Source organism: Ornithorhynchus anatinus, chromosome X5, assembly GCF_004115215.2.
Source record: "Ornithorhynchus anatinus isolate Pmale09 chromosome X5, mOrnAna1.pri.v4, whole genome shotgun sequence".
Taxonomy (NCBI): Eukaryota; Metazoa; Chordata; class Mammalia; order Monotremata; family Ornithorhynchidae; genus Ornithorhynchus; species Ornithorhynchus anatinus.
In genome coordinates, this window is record NC_041753.1 from 55,444,846 (window position 1) to 55,463,631 (window position 18,786).

The 18,786-nt window shown below is 49.2% G+C and overlaps 2 protein-coding genes and 1 non-coding gene across 3 annotated transcripts in view; 2 read left to right on the top strand and 1 right to left on the bottom strand.

The window, feature by feature from the left end:
* DMRT1 (doublesex and mab-3 related transcription factor 1) overlaps window positions 1-11,532 on the bottom strand; it is a 102,433-nt gene extending 90,901 nt beyond the window's left edge. Inside the window, exons 1-3 of the mRNA XM_029054851.2 lie at window positions 11,204-11,532; window positions 7,195-7,369; window positions 15-65 (exon numbers count right to left, since the gene is read on the bottom strand). Coding sequence (XP_028910684.1) covers window positions 15-65; window positions 7,195-7,369; window positions 11,204-11,470 — 493 coding nt within the window. The 5' untranslated portion in view covers window positions 11,471-11,532. The remainder of the gene's footprint in view (window positions 1-14; window positions 66-7,194; window positions 7,370-11,203) is intronic.
* On the top strand, window positions 3,142-3,279 carry LOC114808562. The gene has a single exon (XR_003756409.1). It is a non-coding gene; the product is annotated as a small nucleolar RNA SNORA7 (small nucleolar RNA).
* Window positions 11,533-12,498: 966 nt separating the features above from the next.
* LOC114807883 (basic proline-rich protein-like) lies at window positions 12,499-15,798 on the top strand. Its single transcript, XM_039910753.1, has 4 exons — window positions 12,499-12,520; window positions 13,787-14,471; window positions 14,571-15,349; window positions 15,473-15,798. The coding sequence occupies exons 1-4, from the start codon at window positions 12,499-12,501 to the stop codon at window positions 15,796-15,798; spliced, it is 1,812 nt and encodes a 603-aa protein (XP_039766687.1).
* Window positions 15,799-18,786: the final 2,988 nt, after the last annotated feature.

Below are 18,786 nucleotides of genomic sequence, written 5' to 3' on the forward strand. Positions count from 1 at the left end.
GAGAGCTGACTTACCTGCCCCTTCCTGAGGTATTTGTCCAGAGGATTCCATATGGCACCACCAACCTAGAAGAAAACAGGAATCAGAAATAGAGGATTTTCCAGGGTGTTTCAGGTGCCCCAACCGCCCATAGGTGTCACAGGTGAGGGAGAAAACTGGGCATCTTCCCACTGCTCCCACTACTTGTAAATAAGTTTTGCTTTGTCTTCCACATTAGATTTGAAGTTCCAGGAGGGTAGTAATCATATAAGATGTCTTGCGTCTACAGAACTCTCCTTGAGCCCTTGGGCTTGGTAGGCACTCAGTGAACACAGTTGGCAAAACCGAGTCATTCAAATTTGGTTCTTAGAACAGTGCTCTGCACACAGTAAGTGTTCAACCTAATTTGCTTGTATCCACCCCAGCGTTTAGTACAGTGCTTGGCACATAGTAAGTGCTTAATAAATACTATAATTACTATTCTTATTCAAAAATACCATTGACATTAATAATTATAATACAATGTAAACTTTGAATTGTGAAGCTACCCTTTGATTTGCAACTGTCCTCCCCTTTTCTTAATATATGTCCACAATACTGCCATTTCTATGTAGTGTGGCTTAGTGGAAAAAACACTGGCTTGGGAGTCAGAGGTTGTGGGTTCTAATCCCGGATCCACCACTTATCAGCTGTGTGACTTTGGGCAAGTCATTTAACTTCTCTGTGCCTCAGTTACCTCATCTGTAAAATAGGGATTAAGACTATGAGCCCCACGTGGGACAACCTGATAACCCTGTCTCTACCCCAGCGCTTAGGACAGTGCTTGGCACATAGCACTTAACAAATACCATTATTATTACTATAAAGTTTAAGATAAAATCATGTATGTAGGCTATGTAATCTTGACTAGATTTCCCAAAAACAAACTTAGACCCATCATTTGAAAGTTCCCAGAAATGTGTTCCTCCCTTCTCAGCATCACCAAACCACATCCCTCCCCTTCTTTGAAGTCCTTCTAAAAGGTAACCTTCTACAAGAAGGATTCTCCATTAAATTCTCCCTTCTCATCCCCCATACTTCCCAGTTATGTCATCCCCCCAGTCACCTCAGTATTCCTATGCCCTCATCTGATTACAATCCATCAATGGTATTCATTGAGTGCTGTGTGTGGAGCACTGTACTAAACACTCAGGAAAGAGACAATATTATAGAGTTGGTACACAACCCCAACCGATTACAGCATGCGTGTATGTAGTCACTTGTCACATACCAGAATAGTGAACAAAAATAACTCAAACCATAGAGCATAACAAAAACACACAATGGGTTTCAGTGGGACAGAGAGTTGAGCAGCTGGCTCACAGTTTTCAGTGAATCAAAAGATCTGGCCAGGCCAAGCAGCTGATATAGGGAAAGCTGCCAAAATGAGGAAAAGCCACTTCCCAACCTCTACCCTTTGGCACCTACTTAAGACTCCAAGGCCGAAGATTTGACCCACTGGGCTAGGATAAGACAGGTCAGTTAGCTTGCCAATTGCCATGGGAATGAAAACATAAGGCTAGAATTGCCAAAAAATGTCCCCTCAATTTGGCCTATTTTTCAGCATGGTGTGGCTCACACTTTATTTTTCAGCAGAAAGAGTGATCTTGAACAGTAGGGTATACTTTACAGATTCTGCAGTCCCCAGGAAGAAAACAGAAGGAAAGGGAATTGGAATTTCCAGCTCCTGGATGAAACCACACCACAAGATTTCCATGTGGTAAAAGTATTACTCTCTACGACACAGTTCTAGGCACTTGCAAAGTAGGCGCTCAATAAATACTATTGAATGAAATGATAGGTCTAACACAAAATACAATTCTTGAACTTGTTTTTGGGAAGTCTGGTCAAGATTCTGTAGGCTAGATATAAGATTTTACCTTAAGCTTTATGTTGCTGAATTTTAATGATGATTATGGTATTTATTAAGCGCTTACTATGTGCCAAGCACTGTTCTACTTTCCAAGCCCTTAATACAGTGCTCTGTGCACAGTAAGCACTCAATTACTACGAGTGAATGAACGAATGGATGAATACATAGTACTCTCTTCATAGAGAGAAGCTAAGGGAAGTTCACTTGGGGTAATTTTTTTTAGCCTAAATCCCCTTTCCAGCCTTTTCCCCCAACAAACCTTAAAGGCAGGGGTGCAGCTATCTGATTTGAGATTATCAGATCATTTGCTTGTTCATTGCAGTTTTGAACCTCAGAGGCTTTAATCAATATCTTGTAAACCTCAACTATATTTTATGTTACCCTTTCCAATTCGAGATACTAATTAAATCCTGACTCCAGTCACTAACTTTCCGAACCCAAAGGGGCCCCATGTCCTGACCTTCATCTTTGCTGCGGTTGTGTCGAGGAACGGTGAGGGCATGCAAGTCTACAGTCTCGACAAAGCACTTTCCAGATTTCCACAGAAATTAAAAATGGCAACGGCTGACTGTCTAACCACTTGCCCACTGATTTAAAAGTGAATACATTTCATTGGGGCCACAAGCACTATGCATCACTAAATTTGGGATTATGAGACAGGCAAGGTGTTAAGGAAGGAAGAGAAAAGGGATGGCAGGAAAGAGAAATGCAGGGTAGCAGCAACTTCAAGCAGCTTTCCAAAGAGGGAGTTCCACTGTATTAGTTTAATAAAATGAGAGTTAGCCCTAGCCTCCAATGTATTCAAAAACATGTTTTCCTTATCTTTGAAAAATGACTGCGGTTTTGACATTTCCCACTCATTCAATCGTTTTTATTGAGCACTTATTGTGTGCAGAGTACTGAACTAAGCACTTGGGAGACTACAAGATAACAGTAGACAGAGACGTTCTCTGCTCACAACGAGCTTCCAGTCCATCCCACCTCCCACTGCTTATCCTTGGGGAAGGCCCTGAAAGGAACAGGCATTAAATGCCCTTATAAAGATATATATTCTAAAAGGATGCATCTCAGGGCCCAGGAAATGGGATAGAAAATGCCTACTGGTCAGGTGGATTCTGGAGGGGTAGGCAACTGAGGAATGTATTTGATTCCTGGCACCAGTCAGCCAGTACAAATCTCCTGAAGGAGGGAAGTGATGTGCTCTGTTCAACATCTCACATAGACAATATGTGCAGCTAGATAGAAGTTTTCCCCTCTCAGGGTCACACCTGAGGTGTTTCCAGTACTCTACCAGTCTCGACTACGGGAGGGAGAGTCAAGCAGAGACCTATTCATTCCATTCCTGGCTTGGGCAGTGGCTAGCGAGTGGAAGGCAATCTGCTACAAGTCAAAACTCACCTGTACTGGGCAGCAGTGGCATGGGAGAGAGTCGAGGGTGGAGACTCGAGTTTACTGCATGGAAGGCGGCAGTGGTAAACTACTTCCATATTTTTACCAAGAAAACTCTACAGATACACTACCAGAACAATTGCAGATGGACAGCGGGACATTCTGGGAGAGATATGTCCGTGGTATCTCTATGGGTTAGAAACGACTCGATGGCGTAAGACAAGATAGAAGCTTGGCTGAAGAGAGGATGGGCTGAAGGAAAAGAGTTTGTTAACAGTAGTAGAGCCCTGCCTCACTTCTCCCTGGCTTGACAAGGTTTCACATCCCCTGGACACTGAAATGACAAAACACCCCTGCTCTGGAAAACAGGTTTTCTCCACTTGGATCTTGAACCAGTGACAACTGCCCTACTTGTTCTTCCCATAACTCTTCCATCCTTGAGAATACCTTACTAAAAGTTCACCCCTCAACAAATGTTCATGGCTCTAGGGCTGCCCCAGAAAACCCTTAAGGGAAGCTTCATCTCCCTGCTGAAGAAGACATGCATACCTGCACGATGCATTCCTGGATTATATCCTTTAAGCCCACCCTAAACCCCACAGTATATCTGTCTATACCTGTAATTTATTTTCATGTCTGTTTTCCTCTCTAGACTATAAGCTCCTTGTGGACGTAGAACGTGTCCACTGACAGTTATATTGTACTCTCCTAAACACTTAGTACAGTGTTCTGCACACAGTAAGCTCTCAAATACCATTGACTGCAGGCTCCCTACTCTTTCCCTCCTCCTTTTAATAGAGGATAATGGGTGATCTGCCAGGAAAGTGGCCAGCTGAAAATGTACTTAGGTGTGCACATCCAGCTAGTCGGAAAACCAGTTAGCCAGCCAGCCAAAATCTGGTCAGGAAAGACAATTAAATTGCCAGGCAGCTGGCAACAATCAACCAACCAACAAAATGGTCAGCAAATCCGTAAAATCAAATAAGCAGCTAGCCAGTTGGTATAAATTCTAAATGCATAAAATAATATCTTTCTGCTCATGTTATGATCACCACCAAGCAAAAATACAGAAAACATTGTTCTCCAATATAAAGGGATATCTATATTTGTGGGTATAGGAGAGTACAATTTAACAGAATTGGCAGACACTTTTTATGGAATTTATTAAGCTCCTACTATGTGCCAGGTACTGTTTGAAGCACTGGGGTAGCTACATGTTAATCAGGTTGGACACAGTCTCATGTGGGACTCACAATCTCAATTCCCATTTTACAGATGAGGTAACTGAGGCACAGAGAAGTGAAGTGACTTCCCCAAGCTCCCACAGCAGACAAGTGGCAGAGTGAGGATTAGACCCAGGTCCTTCTGACTCCCAGGCCCGTGCTCCATCCACTAGGCCATGCTGCTGCCCTGCCCACAACAAGCTTAAAGTCTACAGGGAGAAGCAGACATTAATATAAATCAATAAATTATCAGTATGTCCATAAATGATGAGGTTAGTGTGGGGTGAATAGAGGTACAAAGCCAAGTGCAAGGGTGACATACAAGTGAGAGGAAGAAGAGGAAATGAGGTTTTAGTCAGGGAAGGAGATGTAATTTTTGATAAGGTTTTTGACGGTGGGGAGTGATCGTCTTTCTGATATGAAGGGGGAGGGAGTTCTATGACAGAGGCAAGATGTGGGCAAGGGGTCGGCAGTGAGATAGATTAGATCAAGGTACATTGAGTAAATTGGCATTAGAGGAGCCAAGTGAGTGTGCTGGGTTGTAATAGGAAATTAGGTAGGTAAAATAGGAGGGGATTAGATGACTGAGTAATTTAAAGCCGATGGAAGGAGTTTCTGTTTGAAGTGGAGGTGGGTGGGCAACCACTGGAGGTTGTTGAGGAGTGGGGAAACGTGGACTGAATAATAATAATAATAGTAATGATGACATTTGGTAAGTGCTTACTAACTGCCAAGCACTGTTCTAAGCACTGGGGTAGATACAAGGTAAGCAGGTTGTCCCACGTGGGACTCACAGTCTTAATCCCCATTTTACAGATGAGATAACTGAGGCCCAGAGAAGTTAAGTGGCTTGCCCAAGGTCACACAACAGACAAGTGGTGGAGGTGGGATTAGAACCCATATCCTCTGACTCCCAAGCCCGTGCTCTTCCCACTAACATTTTTTAGAAAAATTATCCGGGCAGTAGAGTGAAGTTTGGAGTGGAGTGTGGAGAGACAGGAAGCAGGAAGGTCAGCCATGAGGCTGAGGCAGTAGTAGTCAAGGTGGGATAGGATAAGTGCTTGGATCAATGAGGTAGCCGTTAGGACTGAGACAAAAGGGCAGATTTTAATGGTGATGTGAAGGGAGCACTGACAGGATTTCATGACAGACTGAATATGTGGGTTGAATGAGGGAGATGAGTCGAGGCAATTCCAAGGTTATGGGCTTGTGAGACAGGGAGGCAGGTGGTTCTGTCTACAGTGATGGGAAAGTTGAGGGGAGGGTTTTGGTGAGAAGATGAGGAGTTCTGTTTTGTATAAGTTTGAAGTGTCAGCAAGACATCCAAGTAGAGATATCCTGAAGGAAAGAGGAAATACAAGACTGCAGAGAAAGAGAAAGATCAGGGCTGGAGATGTGGATTTGGGAATCATCCGCATGAAGATGGTAACTGAAGCAATGGAAGTGAATGAGTTCTCCAAAGGAGTGGGTGTAGATGAAGAACAGAAGGGGACCCAACTGAGCTCTGAGGGATTCCCTCAGTTAGAGAGCGGGAAGCAGAGGAAGAGCCCGTGAAAGAGACTGAGAATGAATGACCAGAGAGATAGGAGGAGAACCAGGAGAGGACAGAGTCAGTGAAGCTAAATTTGGATAATGTTTCCAGAAGTGAGTGGTCCACAGTGTTGAAGGCCACTGTGAGGTGGAGGTGGATTAGGACAGAGTCGAGGCCACTGGCCTTGACAAGAGGGAGATCATTGGTAACCTTTGAGAGGGCAGTATCCATGGAGGGAAGGGGGCGGAAGCCAGATTGGAGGGTGTCAAAGGAGAGAACTGGAGGAGAGGAAAGTGGAGGCAGCAGGTGTAGGCAACTCACTCAAGGACTTTGCAGAGGAATGCTAGAAGGGAGATGGGTTTGTAACTGGAGGGAGTCATGGGATCAAAGGAGGGGTTTTTTTAGGATAGGGGATACATAAGCATGTTTGAAAGCAATGGGGGAAAAGCTGTTGGAGAGAATGTAACCCCAACCTATACCTTTAAGGATATAGATTCATTTTAAATAGCATTTTCCAGGAACACCTAGCCAATTTTTGGGGATCAACAGAATGCAACTGGGGGAGCTGGCAACTTTTCTTAGTATCTCCACATAGCATAGTGATCCTCTGATAAACCTGTGGATAAAGAGGGGAATGCCAAAAGCACCTAACTGATCTTAAATCAAGCTGACACTGACAGGAGAGACCTTTTTATGACTTTTTCCACTGTCATCTGCAATCTGCATATTCCTAAAATGGAGCGTTACTTTGTAAAGCGAAATGAAGGAAGTTATGTTAATGCAAGAAGTTATCATTTATTTTTTTTTGCCCCTAAAGTCAAGTAATAAAGCATCATTTCACTAACTCCCACAATGGATCTACACCTAGAGGTAGAAGAACTTCAAAATTACAAACAGTGTAATAAGGGAACTGATGACCATTTTTAGTGTTCTCACACTTATAATCATTATGACATTAAGCACTTACTACTAAACCCTCATGAACATATTGGCTAAGTGTTGGTCGGGGTAGATATAAGGTAACCAGATCAGACACAGTCCTTGGCCCACCTTGGGGAACACAATCAACCTCTATTCTACAAGTCAGTTAAGGAACCTGGCTTCCCTGACCTTCTTTACTGACCTTCGATAAATGCATGACATTTGTAAAATATGGTTACCTGATGTGGTAGTTGAAGTGTTTGCTGAAAGTGTCAAACTGCTGTTTTCTGTCATTAAGCAGGAGTTGTTACCATTATTTTCCTTCTTAACAAGCAAGTCTGAAGCACTGGGCAAGGGGATGGGCTGGGTAATTCCCAACTCTTCTTCTTGAGCCTGTTGCCTTCGTAAGGCCACCTAAAAACAATAACAGAAAATGAGATTTCCATTTCTTTCAACAATTAGGCTCCGTAACTGAGGCAACATACCACCTTCCTAGCTGGTCCACATCAAACCAAACCAAGAAGATGACTTGCTTCTCAATATATTTCACTTTGATCAGAGTTATAATGATTTCAGGAAGTCAAAGGTGAGGTGAAAAGGCAAAAGACTCAGGCACTATCAATCAGTAGTATTCACTGAGCAGTGCACTAATTATAACCAAAATAATTTAGCAAGAATAGCTACCAGATCCCTGAATTTTCCAGACAGTGGAATTTCACTATAGATACTAATAATTAAAAAAGGTATTTCATTCCTTGGGAATTCTACCTACTTCTCAATTTTGGGAAAAGATGGAATTTATCATTCTTACTCTTTTCATTATTATGATTACTAATTGCTATTAATATTCATTACTATTACTACTAATAATAATGATATCTGTTAAGTACTTACTATATGACAAGCATTGTTCTAAGCGCCAGGATAGTGCTAATAAGGGTAATCGTTTTGGACACAGGCCCTGCTCCACATGGGGCTCACAGTTTAAGTAGAAGAGAACAGGAATTATAGATACGGATATGAAGAAACTGAAGCACAGAGAAGTGTCATTTGCCCAAGGTCATACAGCAAGCAGTTGGCAGAGCCAGGATTAGAACCCAGGTGCTTTCTCCCCACTTTAGACTGTAAGCTCATTGTGGGCAGAGAATGTTGTCTATTTATTGTTGTTTTGCACACAGTAAGCGCTCAATAAATACGACTGAATGAATGAATGACGCCCAGGCCCATGCTCTTTCCAGTAGGTCATACATGTTCATTAAATTCATTCATTCAATTAATTCAATAGTATTTACTGAGCACTTACTATGTGCTGAGCATTGTACTAAACACTTGGGAGAGTACAAAAATCAAGAGACACATTCCCTACCCACAGCGAACTAACAATCCAGAGGACAAGTTTACAGTCTAAAGATGAGCTTTTATGTCCTCTTCCTTCCCTAGGACCGTCACACAGAAACTCACTAAGGAGAGAAACAAGACATGGAACAGCCAACCAGTGATCAGACAGCTGTCTTTTTAGAAAAGGAGAAGTATGGTCATTTTATTTTTTCAGATAAACCAAATAAACATCAGGTTTTCATATTTTCATTAAAGTCAAGGAGAGAATTACGTAATTGGGTCTTGTTGCTTTGGAAGACCAAAAGAATTCTCTCCAAATTAAGAATATACATTAAAAATAAATACACTGTCTCCCAACTACACAGTATCAGTCAGGGTAGGGAGGAAGAGGTGAGGATCCATCAAAAGATAATGAGACTCTTAAAGTGTCTTTGAAGGTTATGAAAGCAAATCAAACCAGGCAGTGTGGCCTACTGGAAAGAGCATGGGCCTGGGAGTCAGAAGGACCTGGGTTTTGATCCTGGCTCTGCCACTTGCTTGCTGTGCAACTCTGGGTAAGTCACTTAACTTCTCTGTGCCTCAGTTTCCTCAACTGTAAAATGGGGAGTAAATAGCTGTTCTCCCTCATGCTTGGACTGTGAGGCCTATGTGGGACAGGGACTGTGTCCAACCTAATTACCTTGTACCTACCCCAGTGCTTAGAACAGTGTTTGATACATAGAAAGCACTTAAATATCATAAAAAATCTCTTACAGACAACAAGTCTATCAATCAGTGGTAATTATTGAGCACTTACTGTGTGCAGAGCACTGTACTAAGAGCTTGGGAAATAAAATACAACCGAGTTGGGAGTTACAAACCCTGCTCACAAATATTATGATTGTTCTTCCAGTTGCAAGGCTGCAACATGGCTCCTGCATGGGCCAAAAGATTATTGGTGGAACTGTAAATATGTGTATATATATAAACATATACATGTATACTGATTGATATATATTGATATATATGCATACACAGTTTTACTAGCCACTAATTGTGAAATTCACCTTTAAGTGCATTTGAAACTGAAAACTAGGTTCGTTTTTGAGGGTTTTCTTTGGCTGAGGGTAACACCACAACTAACTCCAAATCATTCTGGAAATTGAAAAGGTTTATGATTCAGAAAGACCTTGGGTTTAAGACTGAATCGGGTTGTAAAACTGTACCTAAGTCAGAGCATTTTAAGTAGGATAAAAAAATTTTCATAGAAACAAATGTTATAAATTGGAAATTGATTCCTGAACCAAGCTGGATATCATAATTTTTGCCACAGTTATGCAGAATTTATCAAGTCAGAGAAGCTCCAAGACAGACTAGCCAAAAAAGGAAAAATCAAATTATTACTGGGGCAACAGCCCTGAAACAAAATAATGACTTATCCAACTTTGATATGGTGAACTGGGTAGTTTAAAAAAAAATTGTCGGGAGCTAAAGATTCTTGGGTTTTCAGTAAACATTTGGCTAAAATAATATTTTCAATTTAAAGGTAAGAAAATAATTCAGTTGCAACCAGCAAACATTTTTGTCAATCTTCAGTCTACGGCAATCCGCAATCCTAAACTGTACCCCAATAAATGCTTTATTTTGCTTCGTTTTTATTATCTAGAATATGAACCTGTACAAATTGCTCTCGCAAAAAGCTATCTCCAAATTACTGAGAGTATTCACATGCTGACCCATTGTTACTATGAAATATTAAACTATCAGCTTTACCTTGAGTATAAATTCAAACCAGCAAAATGGTATCACCAATTACAAAATACCAGAACCACCTATAAATTTAAAAGACATCTGCCTTTATTTGGAGAACAAAATTTCAATACGAAACTAAATACCTAAAGCATATTTGGTGTTTGTTGCTGGGTTGTGTGAGCCTACTTTTCAAAACATTTCAGACTTTCAATTGAAAGATACAGTTCTATAATCGGAATATGTGTGGTGTTTATAAAAAAGAGTCTTTTCATTTCTAGGATAAGCAAATCACCTGCACGGTGGTCTATCAATCAGTGGTATCTCTTCGGTAGTAGTGATGGTATTTATTAAGTGTTTGCCATGTGCAGAACACTGTACCGACCACTGGGAGAGAACACACAGGTAGGAATTAAGGACGGAGGGCTCACGGTGCAATTTATCGAGGGCTTACTGTGTGCACCGTGCACTTGGGAGAGTACAACACAACAGAGTTGGTAGACACAATCCTTGTCCATAAGGCCAGAGGAGGAGAATGACAATAAAAATCAATTACGGATAAGGATATGTGCATAAGTGCTGTTGGGAGCATAAGGATACGTGCAAAAGTGTGGGGGCGCCGGCTTATTTTTTGAAAATCTCTTTTGTAAAATTCACGGATATTTATCATAGGATGATGAAGACCCTTTTTTTCCCCCACCACATGATTACTTAACTATTTTCCCCGCTTCTGAAGCAGGAATTTCAGTCTACTTTATTCAAGAGGCTCAGAAATTGTTACAGTAGATAACTCTTTAGGAAGCACGAGCACACACCCGCGCGCGGGCGCCCGCACCCACCCACACAAAACTCCCGGGGTTGACCCAAAATCCAAAGTAGGCGCTAAATTGTGGCAGTTGCATTATCGACTTCGACCCCCTCCCTCCACCCTCCAACCTCCTCTTTTGGCTCGATTGGATACTTTTTGAGCCAGGCTTGCACTTAGCCCCAGCTTTCCTCTGGAGCCAACTTTTCCCCCCCAGCAGCGCGCGGAAAGCACGTGCAAGCAACAGGAGGGCCCTGCAAGCTGCCCAGCTTCGCTTGGAAAGGGGTCTGGGGGCGCGACTCGGTTCCCCTGCCTCGGCCCCGCTCTGCCCCAACACCCCCAGACCCACCGTCCCGTCCCCTCCGCCCGCAACTCACCTGGGCCGCCATCACCCGTTGCCTCTCCGCGATCAGGTTGCATTTCTTGCACTGGCAATCTCGCCACATGCAGAAGCGTTTATGCCCCTTTAGTGGCGAAGCGTAGCCATGGTTCCTACACCTGGCACACTTGGGCAGGCGAGGAGGTTTTTTCGTCGTCTGCATGAGGCCCGCCAAGTCGGGCAGCGAACTATCGCTAGTCTCCTTGCCCCCCGCGATCTCCTCGGGCGGCTCGTCAAGTTTGGGAAAGGGATCCTCGTTAGGCATTCTACCCGCCGTGATCGTCTCTCGGCTGATGCCGGGAAAGGGGAGAATGCGGGGGGACGCGACGGGGGAAGGGGGGGGGGGTCCAGTGGCTGGACAGGGGTGCAGCTGCACAGGAGGCAAAATTAGCAACTGTAGCAAAGGGCGGGGTAGGAGAAGGAGAGTTAGGAGCAAGGACGGCTTCGATGCGAGAATAAATGACGTAGGGCGGGAGGTCCCGGGAAGGGATACAAAATGGGTTTGGGCACGCTCCGCCCGCACTCCGACAATTGCAGCGACGACCCGGCGCTCGGCTACCCGCTCGGCTCCACTTGGCCCTATAGGCTCCGACAGTTAGCTGGCAGGGCAAAAGTCTTCTGTTTTCTCCCTATTCTTTCAAAACTGACCAAGAAGTCTTCACGGGAGGGCCCCTTTAGGGGACACGATTTGGGGGCGTGGCAGAAAAATTCTAGACGAAGACTGGTAATTGATTTTAAAGTCGTTCTCCCCTTGCGGCTGCTGGGGGGAGGGCTCGCATCTGCCAACTCTTCGGTAGTGCACTTTCCCGAAGCGCTTAGTACAAATACTGTCCACACCGAGATTCGGGAAGAAGCTCGACGGCAGGCGCTCAATAAATATTGTCCGAGATTGAGATTTTCATGGTGTTTGTTAAGCAAGCGCTGGCTGCCGGACCCCGTACTAAGCAGCGGGTAGATGCAAGTTAAACAAGTTGGACACAGTCCCTGTCCGACAGAGGGCTCAAAGTCTTAATCCCCATTTTCAGATGAGGTCACGGAGGCACAGAGAAGTGAAGTGGCTTCCCCAAGGTCACACAGCACATTAAGTGACAAATCCGGATTAGGACCAAAGCCCTTCTCACTTCCAGGCTTGGGCTCTATCCACTGGGCAACGTTGCTTTTCTCTCAGACTCCTGTGGGAGGGAAGCATGACGGTAAAATTGAAATGCTGCTGTAGCAGGTTGGATGGAGAGGAAGGGATGGATTCGGGAGATAATTTTAGGTAGAACTAGCAGAATTTGGGTGACAGACGGTATGCGTGGCATGAATGAGAGAGGTGAGTCGAAGATAATGCGGGGTTACGTTCTTCTAAGACGGAAAAGATGGTGATAGTGTCTTCGGGGATAGGAAAATCGGGGGGAAACTGAGTTTGGCTTAGAGGATGGGGCAGGTGAAGCCAGAGTTGTTGGCAGGACATAAAAGTAGAGATTCCTGAAGATAAGAGGAGATGCAAGATCGATCAATCAATCAGTGGTAGTTATTGAGTGCTTACTATGTGGAGAGCATTGGGCTAACTGCTTGGGAGAGTACAACAGAGTTGGCAGACATGTTCCCTAGCCACTAGGAGCTTACTTTCTAAAGGGGAAGACCTTAATATATTATGGTTACGGACGTCAAATAAATTATGGTTTATGGACGTGTGCTATACAGCTGAGAGTGGGGTGAATACCAAGTGCCCAAAGGGGCACCGATCCACATGCACAGACAACTCAAGAGTGTAGAGAAGGAACGAGGTCAATGCTGGAGAGGTAGGTTGGCGAAGCATTCGCGTAGAGAGGGTAGTTAAATGCGTGGGGGCGAATAAATTCTCTAAGGCAGTGGGTGTGGATGTAGGCTCCCAAGCTCGTTGTGGGCATGGAAGGTGTCTATTATATTGTACTCTCCTAATCTTAGTACAGTGCTCTGCACACAGTAAGAGCTCAATAAATACGACTGAGGGATTGACTGTAGGGGGAAAATGGCAGGGGGACCCAGAATTTAACCTCAATTAGCGGGTGGGAGGGAGGGAGGGAGGGGAGGTGCCTGCGAAGGAGACTGAGAAGGATAACCTTGCAAGTGAAAAGAACACGGACCTGAGAGTTGGAGGACCTGGATTCTAATCCCGGATCTGCCAGTTGCTCTGCTGTGCGTTTAACTTCTCTGTGCCTCAGTTTTCTTAACTGTGAAATGGGCTTAAAATACCTGTTCTCCCTCCTACTTAGACTCTGAAACCCCATGTGGGACAGGGACAATGTCCGAACTGATGAGCTTGTATCGATTTTACCCTTGCCTTTCTCAGGCTTGGGTTTCGTGGCAGAGAGGTGAGCACGGGGATGCATCTACCACGGAGCCCCGCGAGTAGAGCTTCATTCCGCCTCCGCAGACCCCCTAAATCCCTGCTCCCCACCGCGTTGTGGGTCGCGCGGTCCCGCAGCGACGAGAGGGGTCTCGGACCTGCCACCTCCCTAATTGCCATCGTAATTGAAACGGCCCCCCCTCCCCCCCCATCATCATCTCTTCCCTCCCCCCTCCCCCCCCCGTAACCCGCGGTAACGTCCCGAAGGCGAGAGCGGCCGCCGCCGCCGCCGCCGCCGCGACGGGACGTCTAGGCGGTGTTCAGCAGGTGTCTCCGCCCCACCACCCCCAGCCGGGCCCGGGTCCCGGCTTCACTGCCGGATCGGCACCAGCGGGCCGGGACCCTCGCCCCCTGCCCACACAGGCCCCGTCCCCCCGGGCCATGGGGCGTCCCCGGCCTCTACCGGTCCCGGGGCCCGGCTCCGCTGTCGGATCGGCACTAGCGGGCCGGGACCTCCGCCCCCTGCCCACACAGGCCTCGTCCTCCCGGGCCATGGGGCGTCCCCCGCCTCTACCGGTCCCGGGCCCCGACCCCGCTGTCGGCCCAAAAACAGTGTCACAGGGCCGCCGCCCTCTGACCACACAGGCCCCGTCTCCCCGGGTCACGGGACGGCCCCTGCCCCTACCGGTCCCGGGGCGCGGCTCTGCTGTCGGACCGGCACCCGCGGTCGTCCACGGCCGCCTCCCCTTGCCCATAAACACCCCGACACCGCCGGCCGCGGGACGCCTCCCGCCCTCACCACTCCCGGGGCCCGGCTCCGCTGTTCGACCGACACCAGCGGGGGGCCGGGACCGTCGCGCCCTGGGCCGCCTCCTGCGCCCCCCCTCGCCCCCCCACACCCCGACACCGCCGGCCGTGGGGCGCCCCCCGCTCTCACCAGTCCCGGGGCCCGGTTCCGCTGACCGACCGGCACCAGAGTTCCAGGACCCCCGCTCCCTGTCCACATTCACCCTGACCCCATAGGCCACGGCGCACCCCCTGCCCGTTCTAGTCCCTGGGCCCGGCTCCGCTGTCGGACCCGTCCCGTAAACCCAGGACGCCCGCTTCCTGTCCACATTCACCCAGAGCCCACAGGCCACGGTGCGGCCCCTGTCTCTACCAGTCCCTGGACCCGGCTCCGCTGTGGGACCGGCCCCATAGGCCCAGGACCCCCACCCCAGGCCCCCGGCGGCAATGGTACGGCCCCTGCCCCTATCAGTGCCGGGACCCGGCTCCGCTGTGGGACCGGCCCCATAGGCCCAGGACCCCCAACCCCGGCCCCCAGAGGCCATGGTGCGGCCCCTGCCCCTACCAGTCCCGGGACCCGGCTCCGCTGTCGGACCGGTCTCATAGGCCCGGGACCACTGCCGCCTACCCTCACTCTCCCTGCCGTCCCCACAGACCATGGTGCGGCCCCTGCCAGTCCCGGGGCGCGGCTCCGCTGTGGGACCGGCCCCATAGGCCCGGAACCCCTGCCGCCTACCCTCACTCTCCCTGCCGTCCGCACAGACCATGGTGCGGCCCCTGCCAGTCCCGGGGCGCGGCTCCGCTATGGGACCGGCTCCATAGGCCCAGGACCCCTGCCGCCTATCCTCACTCACCCTGCCGCCCCCACAGATCATAGGGCGCCCTGTGCCCCCACGGGCCATGGTGCGGCCCCTACCCCTGCCAGTCCCGGGACCCGGCTCCGCTGTCGGACCGGTCTCATAGGCCCAGGACCCATGCCGCCTATCCTCACTCACCCTGCCGCCCCCACAGACCATAGGGCGCCCCGTGCCTCCACGGGTCATGGTGCGACCCCTGCCACTCCCGGGGCGCGGCTCCGCAGTGGGACCGGGCCCATAGGCCCGGGACCCCCGCCCCCTGCCCCTACCAGTCCCGGGGCCCGGCTCCGCTGTGGGGCCGACCTCATAGGCCCGGGACCCCCGTCCCCTGCCCCCACCAGCCCCGGCTCCCGGCTCCGCTGTGGGATCCGTCCCATAGGGCCGGGACCCCCGCCCCGTGCCCCCACTGGCCACGATGCGGCCCCTGCCCCCACTGGTCCTGGGGCCCGGCTCCGCCGTCGGAGCGGCACCGGCGCTCCAGGACCTCCGCTCCCTGCCTACACCCATCCCACCACCGCCGGTCGCGGCGGGCCCCCCGAGCTGACCAGTTCCGGGGCGCCGCTCCGCTGTCGGACCTGTACCATCGTTCCAGGACCTCCAGCCCCTGCTCTCACCGCCACCGTAGGCCATGGCTAGCTCCCCTCGGCCCTTGAATGCAGGCCGCTTCGACCCCGGAGTCGCTACCGTTGCAGGACACCTCCAACTCCCGCCTCAACGCAACTCGTGATCGACCCTAGCGCCCTTTCTCAAACGGCTTGGTATTTGAGGGATGAACAAGTGGTTCCAATATGGCGGATCGGGCCACGAAATGGAGATCGACGGCCCTTGGAGACGGGCCTATGAACGACTAACGGGCACCACTGGAGAACGAGGGGTGCCAACTTCCAGCCTAACCGCCAACGAGATGTCGCAGAACGTGACTGACAGCACGGGCACTAACGCTCCTCCTGTGAGAGCATCTTCGGTAGGGTCAAGGGGCGCTGACTGCGTCAGCTCGAGGTGGAGTTATGCAAAGGAGGAAGGATTTAAATCCCGCCCTTAGACGTGTCCCCCGCTCAGTAGCTGCCCTGGTGGTCACGTGCCGAGCCCTGGGCGGGAGGCCATTGGCGGTTGGCAGTTGGCGGTTGGCGGGTGAAGGTTCCTGGGCCCAAACCCGACTGCGGGATTTTTGCAGAAAGAGTCGGAGGAGGGAAAGCAGAGGCAGTGAGTGTAGACAACCTGCTCGAGGAATTTGGAGACAAATGGTAGAAGGGAGATGGGGTGAAAACTGAAGGGCGCTGTGGGGTAAAGGGAGCATTTTTGTTTAGGATAGGGCAAACGTGGGCATGCTTGAAAACAGTGGGTAAGGAGCCCTTGGAAAGCGAGTGTTTGAAGGTGGCTGTCAAGGGGGCCACGGTTGCTGCGATAGGTCGGAAATGGTCAGAAGCATGGGGGAAGAGGGTAGACTTTGAGAGGAGGCGGGAGATCTTTTGAGACACTGTTGGAAAGGATGGGAGAGTTAGAGAGAGCTTGAGGAGGAAGGTACTGGAGAGGGGCAGGAGAGATTTTGGGGAGACCATTCCAAGAGGTTTCAGTTTTATTGACATGGCCAGGTCACAAGGGGCAAGAGATGGGAGTACAAGGGGGACAGGGGGCTTGAGGAGGGAGTTCAAAGTCGGAAAGGGCTATCATGGGCAATGAGCGTGGGAGTCAATAAGGAAGGAGAAATACTGTTGCTGGGTTTATGAGAGCCCAAGAATTAAAGCAGGTAAGGATGAATCTCATCCTCTAGACTGTAGGCTCCTTGTGGGCAGGGAACGTGTCTACCAATTTTGTTATATCGTTCTCTCCCAAGTGCGAGTATAGTACTGTGCACCTAGTAAGCCCTCAACAATTACCACTGATAGATGGATTGAAGGTGAAATGGACGAGGTCCGGAGTCTGGATTATTTCCAGCAGTGGTCCACAGCTCGAGCACGGAAGTGGAGGAAGCATACCGTGGAGGTGATCCAGGGCTGTGGGTTGCTGGTCTGAGATCAGCGGAGGGACAGGGGAGCAAGGGAATTGAGTTCAGTGGAGAGGGTGATGTGGTGCGTGTGGATTTGTGTGTCAAGAGAAGGTAGGTTGGGTATAAAGACCAGTTGGGGTATGATGACTTTAGAAAATCGGTATTGGTCTAAAGATCGGAGGTCTTGGAGGGGAAGAGGACAGATTTGCGGGGAGGGGGTGTATGAGAGGGAATGTAGGTGAGAAAGTTGTGAACAGACTGCAGTTTCAGAGTTGGGAAGGTTAGAGATTGTACAGCGAGTAGAGATGATGAGATCGAGAGGCCATGTTGGTGAGTAGGTCAGGTGGGGTGGAACAGGAGGTAGGTGGAGTTGAGAAGGGAGAGGGAGTGGGCAGTGCCAAAGTCGTTGGGAGCATTCCCATGGATGTTGAAGTCCTCAATCCATCACTAAATCCTGTCGGTCCCACCTTCACGACCGCTAAAATCCGCCCTTTCCTCTCCATCCAAACTACAACCACGTTAATACAATCACTCATCCTATCCCGACTGGATGACTGCATCAACCTCCTTGCTGACCTCCCAACCTCCTGACTCACCCCACTCCAGTCCACACTTCACTCTGCTGCCCAAATCACTGTTTTACTGTTCAGTGGACATGCCTTCCCACTCATCAAAGAACTCTTATCTTTCTGGCCGTTCATTCCCCGTCTCCTTCGCAGGCTCCTCCTCCCCCTCCCATCCTCTAACTGTAGGAGTTCCTCCAGGATCAGTTCTCGGCCTTCTTCTGTTCTCCATCTACACTCACTCCCTCGGTGAACTCATTTGCTCCCACGGCTTCAACTATCATCTCTATGCAGATGACACACAGATCTACATCTCCGCCCCGTCCTCTCCCCCTCCCTTCAGGCTCGTATCTCCTCCCGCCTCCGGGACGTCTCTATCCGGATGTCTGCCCTGCACCTAAAACTCAACGTGTCCAAAATTGAGCTCCTCATCTTCCCTCCCAAGCCCTGTCCTCTTCCTGACTTCCCCATCACCGTGGATGGTACGACCATCCTTCCCATCTCTCAGGCCCACAACCTCGGTGTCATCTTTGACTTGGCTCGCTCATTCACCCCACACATCCAATCCGTCACCGAGGCCTGCCGGTCTCCCCTTTATAATATCGCCAAGATCCGCCCTTTCCTCTCCACCCAAACGGCTATTTTACCAGTACAGGCTCTCATAATATCCCGGCTGGATTATTGTGTCAGCCTTCTCTCTGATCTCCCTTCCTCCTGTCTCTCCCCTCTCCAGTCTATTCTTCATTCAGCTGCCCGGCTCATCTTCCTGCAGAAACGCCCTGGGCATGTCACTCCCCTTCTTAAAAACCTCCAGTGGTTGCCTATCAACCTCCGCACGAAACAAAAACTTCTCATTCTAGGCTACAAGGCTCTCCATTACCTTGCCCCCTCCTACCTCTCCTCCCTTCTCTCTTTCTCCTGCCCACCCCGCTGGCTCCGCTCCTCTGCTGCCCACCTCCTCAACGTGCCCTGTTCTCGCTATCCCGCCGTCTACACCTGGGCCACATCCTCCCGCGGTCCTGGAATGCCCTCCCTCCTCACCTTCACCAAACTAACTCTCTTCCCCTCTTCAAA